Source organism: Neltuma alba, unplaced genomic scaffold, assembly GCF_004799145.2.
Source record: "Neltuma alba isolate B1F8T4 unplaced genomic scaffold, ASM479914v2 tig00003321_pilon, whole genome shotgun sequence".
Lineage (NCBI taxonomy): Eukaryota > Viridiplantae > Streptophyta > Magnoliopsida > Fabales > Fabaceae > Neltuma > Neltuma alba.
In genome coordinates, this window is record NW_021633237.1 from 26,181 (window position 1) to 44,961 (window position 18,781).

Consider the following 18,781-nt stretch of genomic DNA (forward strand, 5'->3'; position numbering starts at 1 on the left):
AAGGATCAGTCAACTAATTTAAATAGATTAAAAAAATAAGTTAAGTTAGTTATTTGTAATAAATATGTGCTGTGTTTTCTAAAATATCCTTATTAATCAAATTTATTGAATAGAACTACTATTATTAGAAGGATTATTTTTTTAAAAAAAATGTATAAATATGAGAGACAAAATAGATTAAGATCTTATATTTAAGATCAAAATAAAAGTCAAACAAGATCTTATATTAAGAACCAGAGATAATATATATTATTTTCGATTCTAAATATAAATGTTAGCTGGCGATTCTTTATTTCCCTACAAAAATATTAGGAAGAGAGTTGGGCTCATCCATGATTCAAAGACAGAAAAACTAACTCATGATCCATTGGGTCCTATTCTTACCAGGCATGGAAGCAAGTCAAGCAAGCCCTTTCTTTTTCTAGCTTAATAGGTAGGAATCTTCCAACTTTACTCAGCTACGAATATACCTTCACTAGCGCTTGACTAATTAACTCCAGGATCGAACCCCTCTGTGTTGTGAGATTATCCAATTCTTACACTAGCTGAACCTAAGGACTAGGGGTGTTAGTTAGTAATTCTAAATATAAGATTTCAATCTACTTTATCTTCCAAATATATAATATGTTCTCAAATATACTTCCATCCAAGAATAGTTTTAACGTATATGATTGAATACGAGTAGTTCAAAGAAGTCAACATGCATTTATTACAAAAATTAATTTAACTAATTTATTTAGTCTCCCTAAATTTGTTATCTAATTTTTATATTAAATATTGAAGGTAGTATATGTATAAAGGAGACCAAGAATGTACGTATATATAACTGAATCTTCATCAAAACTCATCAAACCAGCTTCTGCATCAGCCGTGGCTTCTTCTTCTTCTTCTTCTGCAGGGAAATCCATGGTCGTAACTTTCCTTGGGGCTCTCCTTTCAAGCATGATGATGAAGAGTTCAAGTTTGGTAAGAGCTCGTGAGGTTGCTATTAACAGTTTGCCACGTAATTACTAGAGGCAATTCTAACGCACCTCCTTTAACTATATATTCATCCCATTCCAGCGCCGCCCCTCCCACTCCCACACCATGCCAAATCTCCCTAATCATATACTATAAAACCTTATTTATACACCATAAACGAGATTTTATAATTAGGCCTGGGGTAATATTTATTTTATAGTATAATTTTGTATTATAAAATGAATTTTACATATTAAGTACATCTCCTATATATATGCCATATCCTCCCTCTAGTCCATAATATTAGAAGTTGGCCAGAAAAAAATTATTGCTGAATATATAAAACTTTATCAGGATAATTAATGTGATTTTTTTACCTTTGCCTCTATTATAAATAGGAGAAAAAGGAGAGATAAGAGATAATAAAAATATAAAATTAAAGATAACTTTATCATTTTTAGAAATAGTCCTATCCATTTCCCTCTCTGTCTCTATTTATTTACAGGTTTTGTTTTGTATACCTAACTTTTCAATTTTATTTCTATTTAATATATATTATATTTTATAAAAATAAAATCAATATAATAATAAATTGAAAGTAAGATTGTATATTTATATAAAAAAATTTTCTCTAACTCCCAAATGGAACAAAAATTTCTTATCTCTAAATATAACAAGCACAAGCAGTACTACACACACTGTTATTTAAAAAAAAAAATCGAAATATCATTCAAGATCATCAACAAAAAATTATATCATAAAATCCACGTTTTTGTTGGTAAGATTTTCAAAATAAGTCTTATCTTACTAAGTAGAGCCTGCTGCGTAGATCATATGATATCATTATAATCTATTAACAACCAAATCCTCAAATAGGTTGTTAAACATTCGCCTTGATATTTTTTCATTCCTTTTTAGATGACTTTATACTATGTGGTCTACTCTCCTTACCATCGCCTTCTCTGCACATATTTATACCACCTCAAACCTCAAATGATTGTCAATAATTTTCTCTTCAAAATACACCTCGCCTATCTTTTTTTTAATATGATCATTTCGAATCTTATCTTTCACAAATTAAATAAACTAAAAATGAATATTTTAGTAACAAATCAAGAAAAATTAACATGAATATTTTTCACAAATCAATGTTTTTTATTAATTAAATAAATATACAAAATTAATTAATAACAAACATTTTAATGAGGAATTATTGCCAACCAAACATTTTTAAGCGCAACGAACTTGGATAAGCCCTTCAATTATTTTGTAGCCCCAATCCAAAACATTTTTCTAATTTTTAATATAAAACTTAAATAACTAATTTAAATAAATTAAAATATTAGTTAAATTAGTTAATATGATTTTTTTTTTCAAAGGGAAAACTTACCTCCAATTCCTTATAACCAGTGCATCCAGTTTTCTGATCAAGAAGTGCCACCTGGATCTTTTTAACACATCAGCATAAACGGCGGTCATGACATCTCCGTTCACGATTTTCACGAAGACAGAACTGGATCCCCTGTTTGCCGCGAAGGAGATGCAGCGACAATCGATCGGCATTCCTCTCCATCTCTGTTCGACTTTTAGGAAGGATCAGCTTATTGTGTGGCACCTTCATCGGTGCTAGTCATCGTCATAGGTATCTTCTCCACTTCTAGGACGATTTCTTGGGAGGCATAGCAACCAGGCTTTCTCTTCATCAAATCTTAGGGCTTTCTCTTCCGTTTCTACTCCCATCTGAGCCCCTCTTTTCCCTAGCGATAGGATTGGTCTAAGGTCACTAACTCAGTCAAACAAGCTTTCCTTCCCCTGCCATCTTTTCTTACTTCCAATTCCATGTTCTCCTCCTTTGATTCATGTGCTTCTCACTGTCCAAATTATACTGGGTGCCGGGGTTTAATTTGACCTTAAATTCATTAATTCAATGTTGAGACTTGTGATCATCTGCTAAACTGTCTATTCCACATTGATGCTTCTGGATTTTGTTTATTAAACTTTTTTTAATGTAGAACTTTCAGATCTGCTATTCTGCACATTTTTTATTAATGTATTTTCAATTTGCAGGTTTGGTTTGGATCCAAACAATTCTTTGAAGGGTTTCTCTACAACAACAAATGCTGTTCTCTTCAGATAGGCATCGTTTTTGTGATTATCCTCTCTAGCAAGCATGGGGAAATGTCTTTGAGCACTAAACAGTGGTTTTTAATTCTTTTGGGAAACTATTTCGTGCTCTACACAGTATGAACTATAGGAAACTTATTCCTGGGAATTGTTTGAGTTCCTCCTCCATCTCAAGGTTGTCGTGAGTATGACTAGTTAGAACTTTGTAGACATGGTTAAACTATTGTCTTTTAAGCCTAAACCCCTTGTAAATGGGATATCTATAATCTGGTTCAAGTTGAATATAAGATGGGTGGATCTTTTCCTATCATGCTTGTAAAAAGATAAACAAGGATCTAGCTCTGTCCGTGTGAAAATCGCGAACGGAGATGTCATAACAGCCGCTTGTGCTGATGTGTTAAAAAGCTTCAGGTGGCACTTCTTGATTGGAAAACCGGATGCACTGGATGTAAGTTTTCTCCATCTAAGAAACTTATATGTGAGACTTAAATAAATAAAAAGAAAGAAATTATATTTGATTTTTTTTTTCAATTCTTTTCATCAATTTCCATCATAAAGATACGATAAGTACATATGCCTTGAAGCTTAAAGGAGTCAATATAAGCTCTCCTTAATGCTTGGGGACTCAACAACACGAAGCAGACATAAGAAACATACTTAAAATTCCAAGATCACAATCTTGGAAGGCTTCATGTGCAACCTTGACCATGGCGATCACTTGACAGCAGAACTTTGGGGCTGTTTAATAGGATTGAAACGGGCTTGGGACCTTGGAGAGAGGGACATTATCTTAAAGAAGTGACTCACCGGAGGCTATGAAGCTCATTGTCGGAGGTGACAATACGCTACATGATGACCGAGGAGTGATTCAAGAAATCCAGAAAATGATTGATTAGGATTGGCAAGTCGAGTACCAAGTTACAAGGAGAGAAACAAACCAAATGGCAGACGATCTTGCAAAGATAGCCCTAAATGAAGTGAGAGGCTTGCAGATTCTGAGTCCTAGTGCAGTGAAGACGAAGACCATGCCTTACGCTGTTACTTAGTGGTGTTCTTTTTCCAGCTTATCAAAAAAAAAAAAAAGTACATATGCCTTGAATATTGCATGCAGAAATGATTTTTTTTTTTAAATCTATATATATAAGCAAAAATTTTTATGAAAATATAATCACACATGGCCAAAAATATCTTGTAAAACAATTAATTTGATAAGCATCATTTTAACAAGCATTAAATATAAAGAAAAATAATATTTGAGGACCTTCTATAACTTTTGATTATATTTAGGGATCATGAATTCTAAGACTATAATTCTTTGAAGAGGGTCAAGTTTCTGGGTGAAAATAAAAACGTTCCACATATTTTTTTAACTAAACAAAATTTAATTTCTTCTCTAAACACACTTTTTCAACTAAAGATAACGATTATAGACCTTTATTGTTTACTTTTTCGCAAATTCTGACTTTATTCTCTATGTTGTTTTTAGACTCCCCCTTTTTCTCTTCTACTCCCTTGACCTTTATTTATAGAAATTCTGTTTTTTTATCTGATATTTATAGACATTCTAAAGCTACGGTTTGTTAAGATAAGATGTTAATAAGAAAATCTCATGAATAATGATATCAACTAAAATCTTAATAGATTATAACATTTGGATATCCAAAAGTAATTTTGAGGATATTGACTCGTCATTATTTCTTTAGTTAATTAAAAATGGGGGAGAGATAATTTACAAGATAATTACATATATCCTATTATTTTTTAATAAATCTATCAACCTCTTTTAAATTTACTGAGAGGTAATCTAGACGATATTAACTTTTCTATTGATTTTTAAAAATATCAAATATATATTGTAGTTAAATCTCTAATTTGTAAAAAATAATCCCCCAATCTAGGGTGTGTGCGTGTGTTAAAATTAGAGCTGCACAACGAACGAACCGAACCAGACCAGAGCCCAACCTGAAGTTTGGTTTGATTTTTAATTGGGTTGGGTTTGGCAGTCTGTGGTTTGGTCCAATCCAGTGGTGACTCGAGGTCAGGTTGGACTGGACTTGGTCCACCAGACTGGTGGACTGGTCGAAGTGCAGTTCAGGTTTCTACGTTTTTTTTCCCCTTTATGGGAAGCAAGATTTCAACATGACAAATACAATTTAAGACAATAAAAAATATCTATAATCATGTAAAACTCATCCTAAAATATTGAGACCTCATCATAAATACATAAAAGTTTATAAATATATTAAAAAAAATAAAGGTTACATCTAAGTTACAAATTATTGAAAAATAAAAAATTCACCTTGACTGGCTCGGACCAATTCAGGTGGTTTGATCATTTGGTCTAAAACCCAGTTCAGTCTGGCCAACCAGTCTAGTCTGGTCTGGTCTAATTTCATTATATAGTTTATTTGGATTGGACTAGACAGGACCGGACCATCTCGGGTTGGACTGGACTGGATTGGACATGGGTTTTTGCACACCCCTAGTTAAAATCTTGAAGCACCCTATCATTTGAATCATAGATATATCCGCTTAACAATTTGATAAATTGATTTATGTTTGAATTGATTGGGAAGATATAGTTTTATATTATCCCAAGAATATTAATAGACAATATATAGAAAACCTTATCCTTAGTAAAATATTAGTAACCAAAATATACTTTTTTGTGGAGATATCAATTCACTATAACTACAAATATTTTGTTGTCTTGTTAATTTATATGGTCCCAAGTCCCAGCTCCTAGTGAATGCTTTAATTTACATTTATATTAAAAAATGTATGAATTTTATAGAGGCTAAAGAGGAGATCATTGAATGAAAATATTTTTTTTTTTTTTTGCATCTTTATTCATCTTACGAAGAATACGAAATACTTTGCATGAAATAAATGTGTTTAGAATTTACACTACAAACTAGATATTATATTTAGGATCAAAATAGTAGGGTTTGGTTTAGAGTAATTCTTTTCTATAATTTTGCCTTTCGAGTTCTCTTATCGGAATATTAAAAAAAAATTGGTGATTCTTAAATGTAAATAATATTCTTAGCGAGTCCTGAAATATCATTTTGCCAAAAGTTAAGGTATTTAATTATCATTAAATTACTTACAAAATCGTGAAGTGTCATTCTCCGAAGAACAACTAAGCAATTTGTCCTGTTCTCATTAGTAATTTCTTGTAAAATTTTAGATTTGATCTATTTTTTTAAGTATGGAAAATTAGTTGAATTTGAAGGTAAAGAGCCAACCACCTCGTTAATTAGTCAAAAAGCTTGAGTTCCCAAATTCAGAAGCTGTTGAACTATATCAAAACTCTCTCACAAAGTCTCAAAATGTCTTCTTATGGTTCTCCAAACTGATTAGTACATTTCTCCCAAGAACTTTATATGTATTATAATCGTAGGAAGAATATGTAATTTTCACTTTCTAGTTTCTAGAATAATACATAAACATTCTATGGTGCCAAGTGCCAACTTGTCATTCACATATACAAATGCGAACATGAAAAATATGTCCTGAATTAGATCCTAACCAATCATATATGCATTAACGTAGAACGTATTTGGTAGCATGTGAGACACCTATTGGCTATATTCACAGACTTTCTAGCCACGTCTGACTCGATCACATCACCCTTTGCCAATGACCTTATCGGTCTTACCTTACCACAAGAATATGTGTGTGTGTGTGTGTGTAAAAGTATTGGTGAACTAACAAAAAGACGTCAAAGTCTGTTTATGTTTATGGTTGTCCAAACCGATCAGATCCATCACCTACCTCTATCTATATAAAGACCAAGAAGCTACATATCGTATCTCATCAAAGATCAGATTAAGCACATACACCTTATATTCTCTTCTTCTTCTTCTTCATCTTCTTCTCATAACTCAGCCATGGCTTCTTCTTCCGGGAAATCCTTCATCGCGGCTCTCCTTGTGGCTCTCACAGTGTCAAGCATGATGAGTTGCAGCCTAGCAGCTCGTCGTCTACTTCAAACGACACAGCCTTCGATACCAAACATGCCTGGAATTCCAAGTAACTTGCCTAAACCTACAGGATTGCCACCTTTGCCTTCAATCCCAACTAACATTCCTCCATTGCCTACAAATCTCCCAAATATGCCAAAACCCAATGCACTTCCGCCTCTTCCTTCTATGCCTCAGATCCCAACAGTCCCACAGGCCACACTTCCTCCATTGCCTAACATTCCTTCTATTCCCACTATCCCTATCACTATCCCCTCCATCCCATTCCTTTCTCCTCCTCCTTCCAATTAATATCACAAAACATGGTTCACTAGCTTGTGGCTCATCTTGGTGTTATTATAGTTGCTTCATCTATTATTGTAGCTGGTAGTGCTCAGCAGCAAGCCGGCGTATGGACGTATAATTATTCATTATTGGTATTGGTTTGCATTATTTTATCTATTTGTATGTCTGAATGTTAGGAAGAGTTGTATGTGGCTATATATGTCAGTTTCTTCTTTTTCCGTTCGGTGTGATGACATTTTAGAACAGTGTCTTATTTTTTTTGGTATTGATTGTAATCTTTGTTTTCACACTTAATATATACAATAATGCAGTCAATGCAGTGTTCAGCTTCGATCTCATCTGAAACTCCTAAAACCCTCATATTAGAGTACTGTATATTTTAAATTAGACAACAAACGGAGAAAGAGAATTGCTTATCCAAGTGAAGGAATGATGGTCAAACGGAGTTGTGTTATGGATCCACAAAAGTTCTACTGGTAATATTCCATTAATTATAATTGAAGGGTGGTGCTTACATTCACAATTTCACATTCCATATATCAGTTTCAACAAAAATGCCAGCAAAGAAATAGCCATTGAGGAAAGAGAAAATCTGTTTAGAAAGAGAGACATCACAGAATCATATTTGACGGAATATTAAAATATAACTTTACCAAATTGTCCTCCATTCTTGCCATTCACCCCCCTTCTCCTATTCTCACATTTCCATCCCCTGTTTCTCAGTTCATCCAGTATCCAGAACAGCTGCTACAGAACGATTAATACCTGGACATCATCTAATATGCTTAATATTTTCTTCGACTCACCCGCTTTACAGAGCTTTAATTCCTTAGCAACTAATCAACAATCTGTGTTCTCTTCCACTTGAATTCACCATTAATACGCCTCTGACTGTTTCCCCGATAATACCCAATACCACAATGAACGTCTAACTACTTTAGATTACAAATCTAGTTACGCTTAGCAAATAAGGGTTTATTTGAATTTGCTTATTTTAAGTGCTTATAAATACTTTTACATAAGCTGAAACAAAAATTCTCTTCACTTATTTACTTTGTATTCTATAAGTCATTATTAAAGAGTTGCTTATAAGCTATTCCAAACAAGTTGTAATTCAGATAGCACCTGAAGGCTCTTTTGGAAAAAATTGAAAAGGGTGGCACTGACTAGCCTGCTGATTTCGCAGCCAAACTGACACCATCTCTTAATTCAATTTTAATTTATTAGAATTTACATTCAATATAATCACACCGTAATCTGGCTTTTATATTTATGACTGGAGGTAGTATTTTGTTTTGCTTACATTTGATCAAAAGCATCCCAACATTTCCTTGTTCGTGGAATTTATGTATTACAAGTTGGGACTAAAAAAGTAGCACATATATCTTTATCAGAAAAGAAAAATAAATTCTTAGATTTACAGTCATTTGAATTGATATTTACAACTTATTTTTCAGAAATATTTGTCAAGAATTATTAATTCGTTTTTTGGACCTTACTGCGGCATATCATTAAATTACTTTTAAGGTGTTCGACTGTCATTGCAAATGAAAGAACAACTCAGCAATCTGTCGTTTTGTCACTATTTCTTGTAAAATGTAAGGAATGATTTTCCAAAGCATGAAAGTCTAGTGGGTTGAGAGCCAACCCCGGCATTTTTAGTCAAAGAAGCTTAAGTTGAAATTTCAAATTCAGAAAGTGGTGATCTAAGAGCTAATTAATCAAGTTCAACTAGAAAGTCAAAAGGTCTTCTTATGGTTCTCCAAACTTTCTTCCAAAAACTTGTCGAAGTTCTTCTTCACAATATAAACTTATTATTTTTAAAAGTGAAAATGAGAAATTTGTGTTGAATTCTATATCCTAATTAATCATTATGTGCACTGTATAGAGTTTGGCAGCAGGTCACTTGACGGACTTTTAGGCGCCGACAACGATGGAGTTTGGCGAACCAAGTAATCAAAATATTTCAAAAAGTCTCTTTTATGGCTCTCCAAACACACGTCCCTCCGACCTACCTCCACCTATATATAAACACCATGCAAACCCCATGGATTCTCATCAAAGCTCAAATTTAGCTACCATCTTCCATTATTCTCTTCTTCTTCTTCTTCTCATAACTCAGCCATGGCTTCTTCTTCTGGGGAACCCTTCATCGCAGCTTTCTTAATGGCTCTCACAGTGTCAAGCTTGATGAGTGGCAGCCTCGCAGCTCGTCGTCTTCTTCAAACAACACAACCTGCCATACCAAACATTCCTGGAATTCCAAGTAACTTGCCAAAACCAACAGGATTGCCACCTTTGCCTTTAATCCCAACTATTCCTCAACCCAAAATTAATGTTCCTCCTTTCCCCACAAATCTCCCAAATCTTCCCAAACCCAATACACTTCCTCCTCTTCCTTCCATGCCTAAGATTCCAGGAGTCCCGCAGGCCACACTTCCTCCATTTCCTAAGATTCCTTCTATTCCCAATATTCCAATAAATATTCCCCCCATCCCATTCCTCTCTCCTCCTCCTTCGAGTTGAAACCACAGAATGTTTCATCCCATGTTAGTTGCTTCACCTATTGGGGTTGTTAGTTCTCAGCAGTAATATGCTAGCATATATGTATTTGTGTATATATATAGACACACAAACACGGGTGATTTCACTTGCTGTTTTGGTTCAAGTTGCTTTACCTCGTGTGTCTGTATGTTAGGAAGAGTTTGAACGTGTCAGTGTGTTTCTTTCTCTCGTTTTACAGTGAAATTCCAAACAGTGTGTACTTTTTTAGTCCTATGAGGTCTTCCGTAATTTGTGTTATCACTTGCTAAATAATATTATATAATCATGCAGTTACTGCGATGTTCCTATCTGCTCTGAAACTTCTTAACCTTTTATTAATTAGCATTCATCTATCTTATTTATAAGCCACTTGTGACATATTTTTATCAAAACCAAAAAAATTTTAAATCTATTTTTTGGCTAAAACCTTAAACCTAACTAATTAGCTTAAAATTTAATATTTTTCAATTTCATCCTTATTTAATATACACTATAGTTCATGAGAGCAAAGTTTACACAATACTAGAGAAATGGTAAAATTGTATATTCATATAAAAAATGTAATGATATCATTTATAAATAAAACAAAACGAGTACTCTTTGTCTATCTTATGAATGGAACCATAGAAGCATGATGACAGAAGACGACAAACAGAATACAGAATATAAATTCAATAGAGAGAAAGAGTTCTGGTTCTACTGAATAATGACCATATATACGAGACTCAAGATGACATGTAAGCAAGATGGCTTTGACTGTTTGACTAGACTCACAACTTAATCATAACAGACACTGAACTCTATTCTGATAGAGATAAAGAGAACTGTTTATTTTCCTAAACCTTGAACTTGAAGGCCTTCCCTCAACTGAAGGTAATGGTGGCCAAAGAGTCCTCACAAAATATGTAACTGCGGTGAGGCAAGTTAATTTTTTTTTCTTCTTTGGGAAAAAATGTTGAGAAGCAAACTAAATAAGTCACCAGGGCAAATAATAAGAATATCATAATATTGATAATCATGTGTTTGCCAAGAAAGGTCCTTTCAGGTTGATGAATTTCATTCTCCGTATCAGATTGCGATTCATGTGCATATATTAGCTATACAAAAACAAAAATTACATACTAAAACATAAATTCAATATGCAAAGTTTAAAGATGAATTTTCTACCAATTAATCTGAAACAATTAAAAATTATATTAAAATATAGTATCCTTTAATTCCATACGCTTAAAAACGAGTTTACAATTTGAAACTAAGCGATAAAAAAATAAACAGTAGTTATGTCTTTCACAATGTTTGTGTATAATCCTTTAGGCTATGAAGGGAATAATGAGGAAAAACTAGGGGAGTGAATACTAAGAGGAAAATTTTTCAAATATATATATATATATATATTAAAAAACTTATTATTTTTGGGAGTTTTCCCCTTCTAGTATTTTTTTTCTTTTCTAATTTTCTTCCCATCCAAACAAAGAGTTAATATGCTTCTTATAATTTGTCTAATGAAGCTGCCTCAAAATAAAATTTCAATGGAGGACGACCAATAATCGATGGCCTAATTAATTTCCTGTTAGCATTATTGCATTCTTCCATAGCATGGCTCATTCAACAGGCATGAAGACGTAATTTATTGATTTTAAATGAGAGATTAAATGCGCTTGGGAGGTGTGATTATGACATTTTTGTCCTTAAAGTATTCCATGAAAACCAATTCTTATCCTAAAATATATATATTTGAGCAATGTTACCGATCAAGTATCTATCAAAGTCATTGCAATGTTATTCTTAAATTAATGAATAGTGGGGTTAATTATTAATTTCAAAGAGAGAAATTTAGGTTTGATCAATGACTGACATGTGGCATTTCTATGTGGAAAAGCCTTCTGTTTTCTTTTGATTATGTTGAAAAACTACTTGTATTTAGACTCTATTATCAGGAACCCGACTAATCCATCCTGACTTAACTGAGGTCTCTAGTAGGATGTTATTGTTAATGCCACAAATGTGATGCCACATTTTTTGATGAAAAAATTAAGATAAAAGTTATTTAATATTATTACTTATATTAAAAAAATTAGGGTGTAGTGCTTGGTTATAAATACTCTTTGGACAAAAATACCCGTTTAGCCCATTTGTTTCATTCAGCATATAATGAATGCCTCATGGATGCCATGTCGACACATCCATTGGTCAAAAGTAACTCATTAATGATCGCCGTGGGTCTGACCACATTGCGCCCTTTTTGAAACTCTATTTTGTTTTTTAAATTTTTGGGGACATTGATTGCGATGCTTCTTCACAGGACATTTGAAGACAAAAATACTCTTAAACCCAATCTAAATTGCTGAAGATAACTCATGATTAACCATTATAAAAGGAATAACTTGAAGACATAGGTTGTACATTAAAAAAATAAAGTGAACGTTTCTTAACTTGTACATAGAGATGGTTTTTTCTGGTATACTATACATTGAGATATTTTAAATATAAGTAATAATTTATATAACTCTTTTTAACAAGACATAACCCAAGAGTTTGTCAACAATGCATCCAAAAGATAAAATGAACACAGAACAATAACATAAAAAATAGCTGTGAAAACCCCATTTGCTAGAGAGACTTCCTTTTTGGGCTATAAAAATTAGTCTTCTAAAACGTTACAATGAACCCATTTAGTTAAACCATCTCAACGGGTTTTAATTCAAGGTCAATTATTGTTGTTATTGTCAATAATGTTGTTAACATAAGAAGCTTTTCATTTCCCTTTTCGGCTAACTACTATTATAATAAAATAATATCGTTCACCTTACTTCTGATAGTTCAATCTTATCAGTCCAACCAACCGCAAGAGAATACGTACCATACAGGAAAATTGGTGAACTAACAAAAGATCTCAAAGCGTCTTTATGGTTCTCCTAACCCCAGAAGCTCTATCTCTACCCATATCTATATAAGACCACAAACCTCATTCATATTCTCATCAAAATTCAAACCAAAGAATATCTTCTTCCTGCATTGTCTTCTTCACTCTTAAACTTCATAATCCAGCCATGGCTTCTTCTGGGAGGTCCATCCTCGTAACTTTCCTTCTGGTTCTCACATTCTCAAGCGTGATGACGAGTTCCAGCGTAGAAGCTCGTCGTCTTCTTCAAACAACACAGCCTTCGATGCCAAACATGCCTGGAATTCCAAGTAACTTACCTAAACCTACAGGATTGCCACCTTTGCCTTCAATTCCAAGCAATATTCCTCCTTTGCCTACAAATCTCCCAAATATGCCAAAACCCAATGCACTTCCTCCTCTTCCTTCTATGCCTCAGATTCCAACAGTCCCACAGGCCACACTTCCTCCACTGCCTAATATTCCTTCCATTCCCAAAATCCCAACCACTATGCCCTCCATCCCATTCTTTTCTCCTCCTCCTTCTAATTAATCTGATCAGAAAATGGTTCATCTGTGTGTTGACTTAAATTGCTTTCTTGTATTATTTTAGCAAGTGAGGAAGAGTTGTATGTCACTATATGTCATTTGTTTCCCCCCCCCCCTATTGCTTTGGTTTTGTGTGGAATTTTATGTTATTGGTATGAGGTTATAGAGTATCGAGTACGCTAGCTTGTTACAGTAATGCAGTTACTACACGCGCGCGCGCGCACACATATGATGTCCTCTCTTCTCTGATGAGACTTAATTATTTAGACACTATTGGTACTCTATATCTTTATTTAACACTGTTTTTTTTACATTCTTGTGTTGAATCTTTCATTAAAGGTCCCAACCATTTGATTTCAAGGAAGAAGTATATCCTCGAGTGTTAATTGATTTCACCATTAATTTTGATTCGTTTAAATGTTGTACTTTGAAAAGTCATTTTTGCATTATATGGGACAAAACTCTTTTCATATATTTATCTTATATAATGTAAAATCACTTTTCTATAATGATTCCAAAGGGCATTCAATACAAGAGTTGAATTATAAATTCAAATTCTTACGCTATTAATAACCTGTAAATCACAAATGTTCAATATAAGTACAAATAGTCGAATTATAAATTGTAGATTTGTAAATAAAAGAAATGGAAATCGTATTCAAACTATTATTACGATTAAAATTTAATTAGTTGTAAATAATTATTAGTAGTGGAATTGTAAAATTTTCAAATACCACATGTAGATAAAAGAAACCTTATAATTGGATTTTCACATTATTGACTTAAAAATTCCAAAAATATATTAGTGAATTATTAGAAACCTCTCGCAAATAAAAACTAACCAACATCGAGATTTTTATGCAATATTTTGTTATTACTAACTTATAGTCTCCAACAAAAATTTAGCAATTTACAGGTCAATGGCATTAAACAAGTAGTCTTAAATTAATTTACAACACCGTCACTAAAATTTACTACTAAACTAAAGTATTACTACTAAACACATTGGTTGGGTCAGAATCTAAACATGATGCAGATAAAAATGCTGATTTCAACATTGAAATAAATTGGAAAAACTAATATGCCAATCCTTATACTTTCCTTCCATTTTTAATCAGATGCTTCAACTTTTTTTTCTTTTTATGAACTCCTTCTTGTTTTCGCTGTTTAAGCCGTCCATCCTTGAATGTTAAAACTGTTATAACACCATTTGAGTGAATCCACATAGGACATGACCAGAGTCTTCTTTTTTACCAGATACCAAATTCTTAGGTTAAAGGCGCAACTTGCAGTCGCGTTATTATTCTGAGATTAAGCAAATACCCTGGATAGTAATGGTACCACTATCGCCTAGTAGAAAGGCTCCTACTCCATATTTATATTTGAGCAAACTAGATAGCTTTCACGCATTAAACACGAAATCTAAAATAATTTAATTCATTATATATAATGCTATATTTAATTTATTGAAGGAGACAGAGAGTGATAGAAGGCTATGAATCATAAGCGCGGGCAAGAGACACAGGACATCCTATTGCTATTGAGCTTTTTAACCCTATTTCTTATATGTCAACACATGTACTAAGTAGCTACCATATTATTTTGTTCACCTCTGTTTTTTGGACCTAAAACAGAGGAAAACATAGCAGCAATATGCTTTTTCTTGTTTCCATTATAAATGAATAGAGAGAGCCTTGTTCACAACCACAAAGACATTATTTGACTTGAAAACTTCTTCTTGAAGGTTTCATGCATCGACATCAATAAAGCCATAAGAATAATCATCACCCAACTCTCTTTCATCACTAATTCACTATCTTCAAATACCTTAATATCACATGGCTCAGCTTCATCTACATCGTGCCCGGGTTTCAACATATACCCAAAATATAACCAGTAAACTACAAATAATTCCTAATGAATGAAGCTTAGAGACCCAACAGATAAAAGCAATTTTCTCTCACCTGATTGTTAAACTCAGAGACTATGAACAGTGCTATTTTGAAAGCTTGTTACTGTTTTGTTCACTCCAAGGACAAAACTCTTGCAACAAAGCTTGTCCTCAACGCTCATCTCTTTTGCTTTTTTTGAATGAAATAACGATGCCAACAAATATGGCTTTACTCCAAGTCAATCTTACCACATTTGATCCAACTGGAAGCCAAGTGAACTTCTTTCAATGATGTTTTAACTTGGTTTGACAGATTTTAGACAGAAGGACCAACGCCTTTAATGTTTAAAACAATAAGGATTCAATAAAATGAAAAAAAAAAGGTACGAGGACCTAATTAAAAACTGAGGAAAAGAATAAAGACCGGCATATTAATTCTCCCAAATAAATTTTTATTGCTTAAAGAGACCATGGTATTTTAAAAATTTAATGTCTTAAGTGTCATTAAGTGACTTTCAAGGTCTAAAGTGTCATTCTTCGAATTAAGGGTCAAAGTTTAGACCGGTCACAATAGTTCTACTTAATAGAAATCATAGAGAGGAGGCAAACTAAGTATAGTTCTCCCAAAAACTTGTGAAGGGGCCAATAAGTTATAACTTATAGGGGAAAGGAAAAGAAAGTAAGACCAACTCCAATATGCAGTTCTCCCACAATTAAATTAAGAAAAATTGGGAAAAAGACAAAAAAAAATGATAGTTAAATAATGAAAGCCCCAAATGGTCATCTAAATAACCAAAATTTCAGTTTCATTATAGTGACCAAATTAGGATTTGCAAATTTCCTAAAATAATCATGTTGTCCTTTTTTTTTTTGAAGAAAAACACACCACCAGAGCTCTAGTACCAATGGCGGCTACTGATCACTAGAGCTCTGATGAATGATTGCTAGAGCTTCAGCAGCCAACAACTATTTTTTTAGAATTTTTTTAAGTCTGGTAATGGGATTAACAAGTTATTTAATGTTATTAATAAATTTGATATAGTAGTTAACAACAAATTTCTTAAGAAATTCAAAAAATAACATTTTTATAATTTTAGTAATGTGGTTAACAAGTTCGGTATAACATTTAACATAAGCTTTCTAAAAAATTCAAAAAGTAATATTTTTACAACTTCAATAAGCTAATTAACAAGTCATGTAACAATATTAACAACTATCATAATGCTATTGACAAATCTAATAACAAGTCATGTAATGATATTAATAACTCTTATAACTATAGTAACTGCCTAATAAATGGAAAAATTTTGTTGTACAACTTTCATAGGGCTCCAATATTAAAAACATTAACTTTCATAGGGAAATTTTGTTAATGTTGTTATGAGAATTATTAATATCGGTACATAACTTGTTAACCGCATCATTAAAGTCGTAAAAGTGCCACTTTTTAAATTTTTTACAAAACCTGTTGTTAACTGCTATACCAAACTTGTTAGTAGTGGTACAGAACTTGTTAACCAAATTACTGAAATTGTGAAAATGCCACTTTTTAAATTTCTTGAAAAACTTCTTGTAAGAAACTTGAAAAAATCCACCAAAAAATGGATACCAGCCTTGCTAACAACGAAGCTCCAAAGACCGGTCGTTGTTTTTTTTTAATAAACGAAAATATAGTTATTTCAGCAATTTGCAAATTTTAATTTGGTCACTTATACCTAAACTAAAATTTTGCTTACTCAGGTGACCATTTGGAGATTTTGAAATTTAGAAATCATTTTTTTATCATTCTTCATAAAAATTATTTACTCAAAATTATTAAATATCTGTGATAATTAAAATTCAATTTTCTGTTCATCATAAAACAATTTTTTGCAAAAAAAATTTCTTGTGTGAGAAATCAAGAAATAAAAGATGATTTCATAAAAGCGTCGAACCTGCTGTTACTGTATTGACTGGTCTAGATTTATTGGAATTGGAAAAGCTTTCCTCCGTAAATTTAAGACACCCAAACCCAAGACTTTGAGGTATGCTATTTGTTTTCGGATAATTCTAGTCTTTTTAATTTTAATTATAATTTTATACTCTTCCGGTCCTTAATATAGGATCAAATTATTGAGTTAATTTTGATCCTAAATATAAGATCTATTTCTCATATTTATCATTTCTTCCTAAATTACCTCTATAGATACTTCCTCGACCATATAATTAAGTAGAAGAGGGAGGGAGGAGTTTAAGAAAATGATTATGGTGTTTTAAGAAAAACATGTCATATTTCTTATAATTAACTAACTTACCTAACTTCTTAATCTAATCAAATTAGTTAAATAGGTCATATATTAAGGACTAAAGGAGTACTACATATTTTCATTTTATTTTAAAAATTAACTTCTAAAATTCCTTATTTAAAGTACAATCTCTTATAATTTTCATTTCTGAATAGAAAATCTGAGTTTTTCGGTTAATTCTTACAAAAAATTCATATACATGTATATACACTCCCTGTGATCTTAATTGTACCGCAAAATTTCATAGCCTTACTTAATGTTAAATATAGGACAAAGATATGGGGGTTAATTTTTTTGGGAAAATTATGCAGGTTCTAAGGTAAGGAGTAGAATTTATTCATCTAAGGTCTCACAAAATATTAAAATTAATAGCAGGTCCAAAGGGACTTCAGAGTATTATATTATAATTGTAAAATGACATCACTACCCTTCAGGTTTTCAATTCATAATTTTCTCTGCAAGTGCGATTCACAATCTCAACGGTGAGTATTAACAACCTAGTGGGAAGCTGTTGACAATCTAAATAGTATTTGCTAACAACTTACTTTATAAGATCACATAACCTCCACATAAGAGTAAATTATAACTAAATAGTATAATACAATAACTTTAACACTGAAATGGGAAGCTTCTTAAAGGCATTAAGAACTTTAACTAAACCTAATAGAATTATAGCAGAGTTTTAATGGGAAGATCCATTAACAACCTCAACGGTGAGTGTTAACAACCAAAAGGGAGCTGTTGACAACCTAGTTAGTGTCTGTTAACAACTGACCTTATAGGATAATATAACTTCTACATAAGATCAAATTATAACTAAATAATATAACATAACAACTTTAACACTGAAATCATTTGTATGAAAACTTCATAGCAATACTGTACTTATATAGTGTTTCCGAAGGGCCATTACATTGAGAAAAATTTGTCCTCTCTAATAACCAAATCCTTCTATTTTGTCGAATTCATTTCAAAAATAAGTGTTGACATTATTTGTGAACCACATGGTAATAATGGTAGGTCTTCACCCACACATTCAGTAGAGACATAGACAATGCATTTTAACCTTTGAATAAATCTCCCATCCTACATAATAAGACAAGTCATAGAGTTGTTAATGATAATATTTGACCACTCAAATGACAAACTAAGAAGAACAATTGACAGCAGACAACATTACTTCAAAATTAAAATAAGTAAATTCCACTTACACATGTTATTTTCTATTAGACCAATCCTTGTTAGTTGTGAATTTTCATCTACAACATCCAAAAAT

The 18,781-nt window shown here is 32.3% G+C and overlaps 3 protein-coding genes across 3 annotated transcripts; all 3 read left to right on the forward strand.

Annotated features, from left to right (window-relative positions):
• Positions 1–6,910: 6,910 nt before the first annotated feature.
• Positions 6,911–7,693, forward strand: LOC114741229 (proline-rich receptor-like protein kinase PERK2). The gene has a single exon (XM_028929480.1). The coding sequence runs from the start codon at positions 6,978–6,980 to the stop codon at positions 7,359–7,361; it is 384 nt and encodes a 127-aa protein (XP_028785313.1). The 5' UTR covers positions 6,911–6,977; the 3' UTR covers positions 7,362–7,693.
• Positions 7,694–9,435: 1,742 nt separating this feature from the next.
• On the forward strand, positions 9,436–10,201 carry LOC114741222 (protein PELPK1-like). The gene has a single exon (XM_028929475.1). The coding sequence runs from the start codon at positions 9,480–9,482 to the stop codon at positions 9,879–9,881; it is 402 nt and encodes a 133-aa protein (XP_028785308.1). The 5' UTR covers positions 9,436–9,479; the 3' UTR covers positions 9,882–10,201.
• A 2,694-nt stretch (positions 10,202–12,895) lies between these two features.
• On the forward strand, positions 12,896–13,640 carry LOC114741223 (protein PELPK1-like). Its single transcript, XM_028929476.1, has one exon. It carries the CDS (start codon positions 12,950–12,952, stop codon positions 13,331–13,333), a length of 384 nt encoding a protein of 127 aa, XP_028785309.1. The 5' UTR covers positions 12,896–12,949; the 3' UTR covers positions 13,334–13,640.
• The last annotated feature ends 5,141 nt before the right edge of the window (positions 13,641–18,781 follow it).

Bases quoted from the DNA above. Each gene is read 5' to 3' on its own strand.
- LOC114741229 (XM_028929480.1), top strand. From the start codon at position 6,978: ATGGCTTCTTCTTCCGGGAAATCCTTCATCGCGGCTCTCCTTGTGGCT.
- LOC114741222 (XM_028929475.1), top strand. From the start codon at position 9,480: ATGGCTTCTTCTTCTGGGGAACCCTTCATCGCAGCTTTCTTAATGGCT.
- LOC114741223 (XM_028929476.1), top strand. From the start codon at position 12,950: ATGGCTTCTTCTGGGAGGTCCATCCTCGTAACTTTCCTTCTGGTTCTC.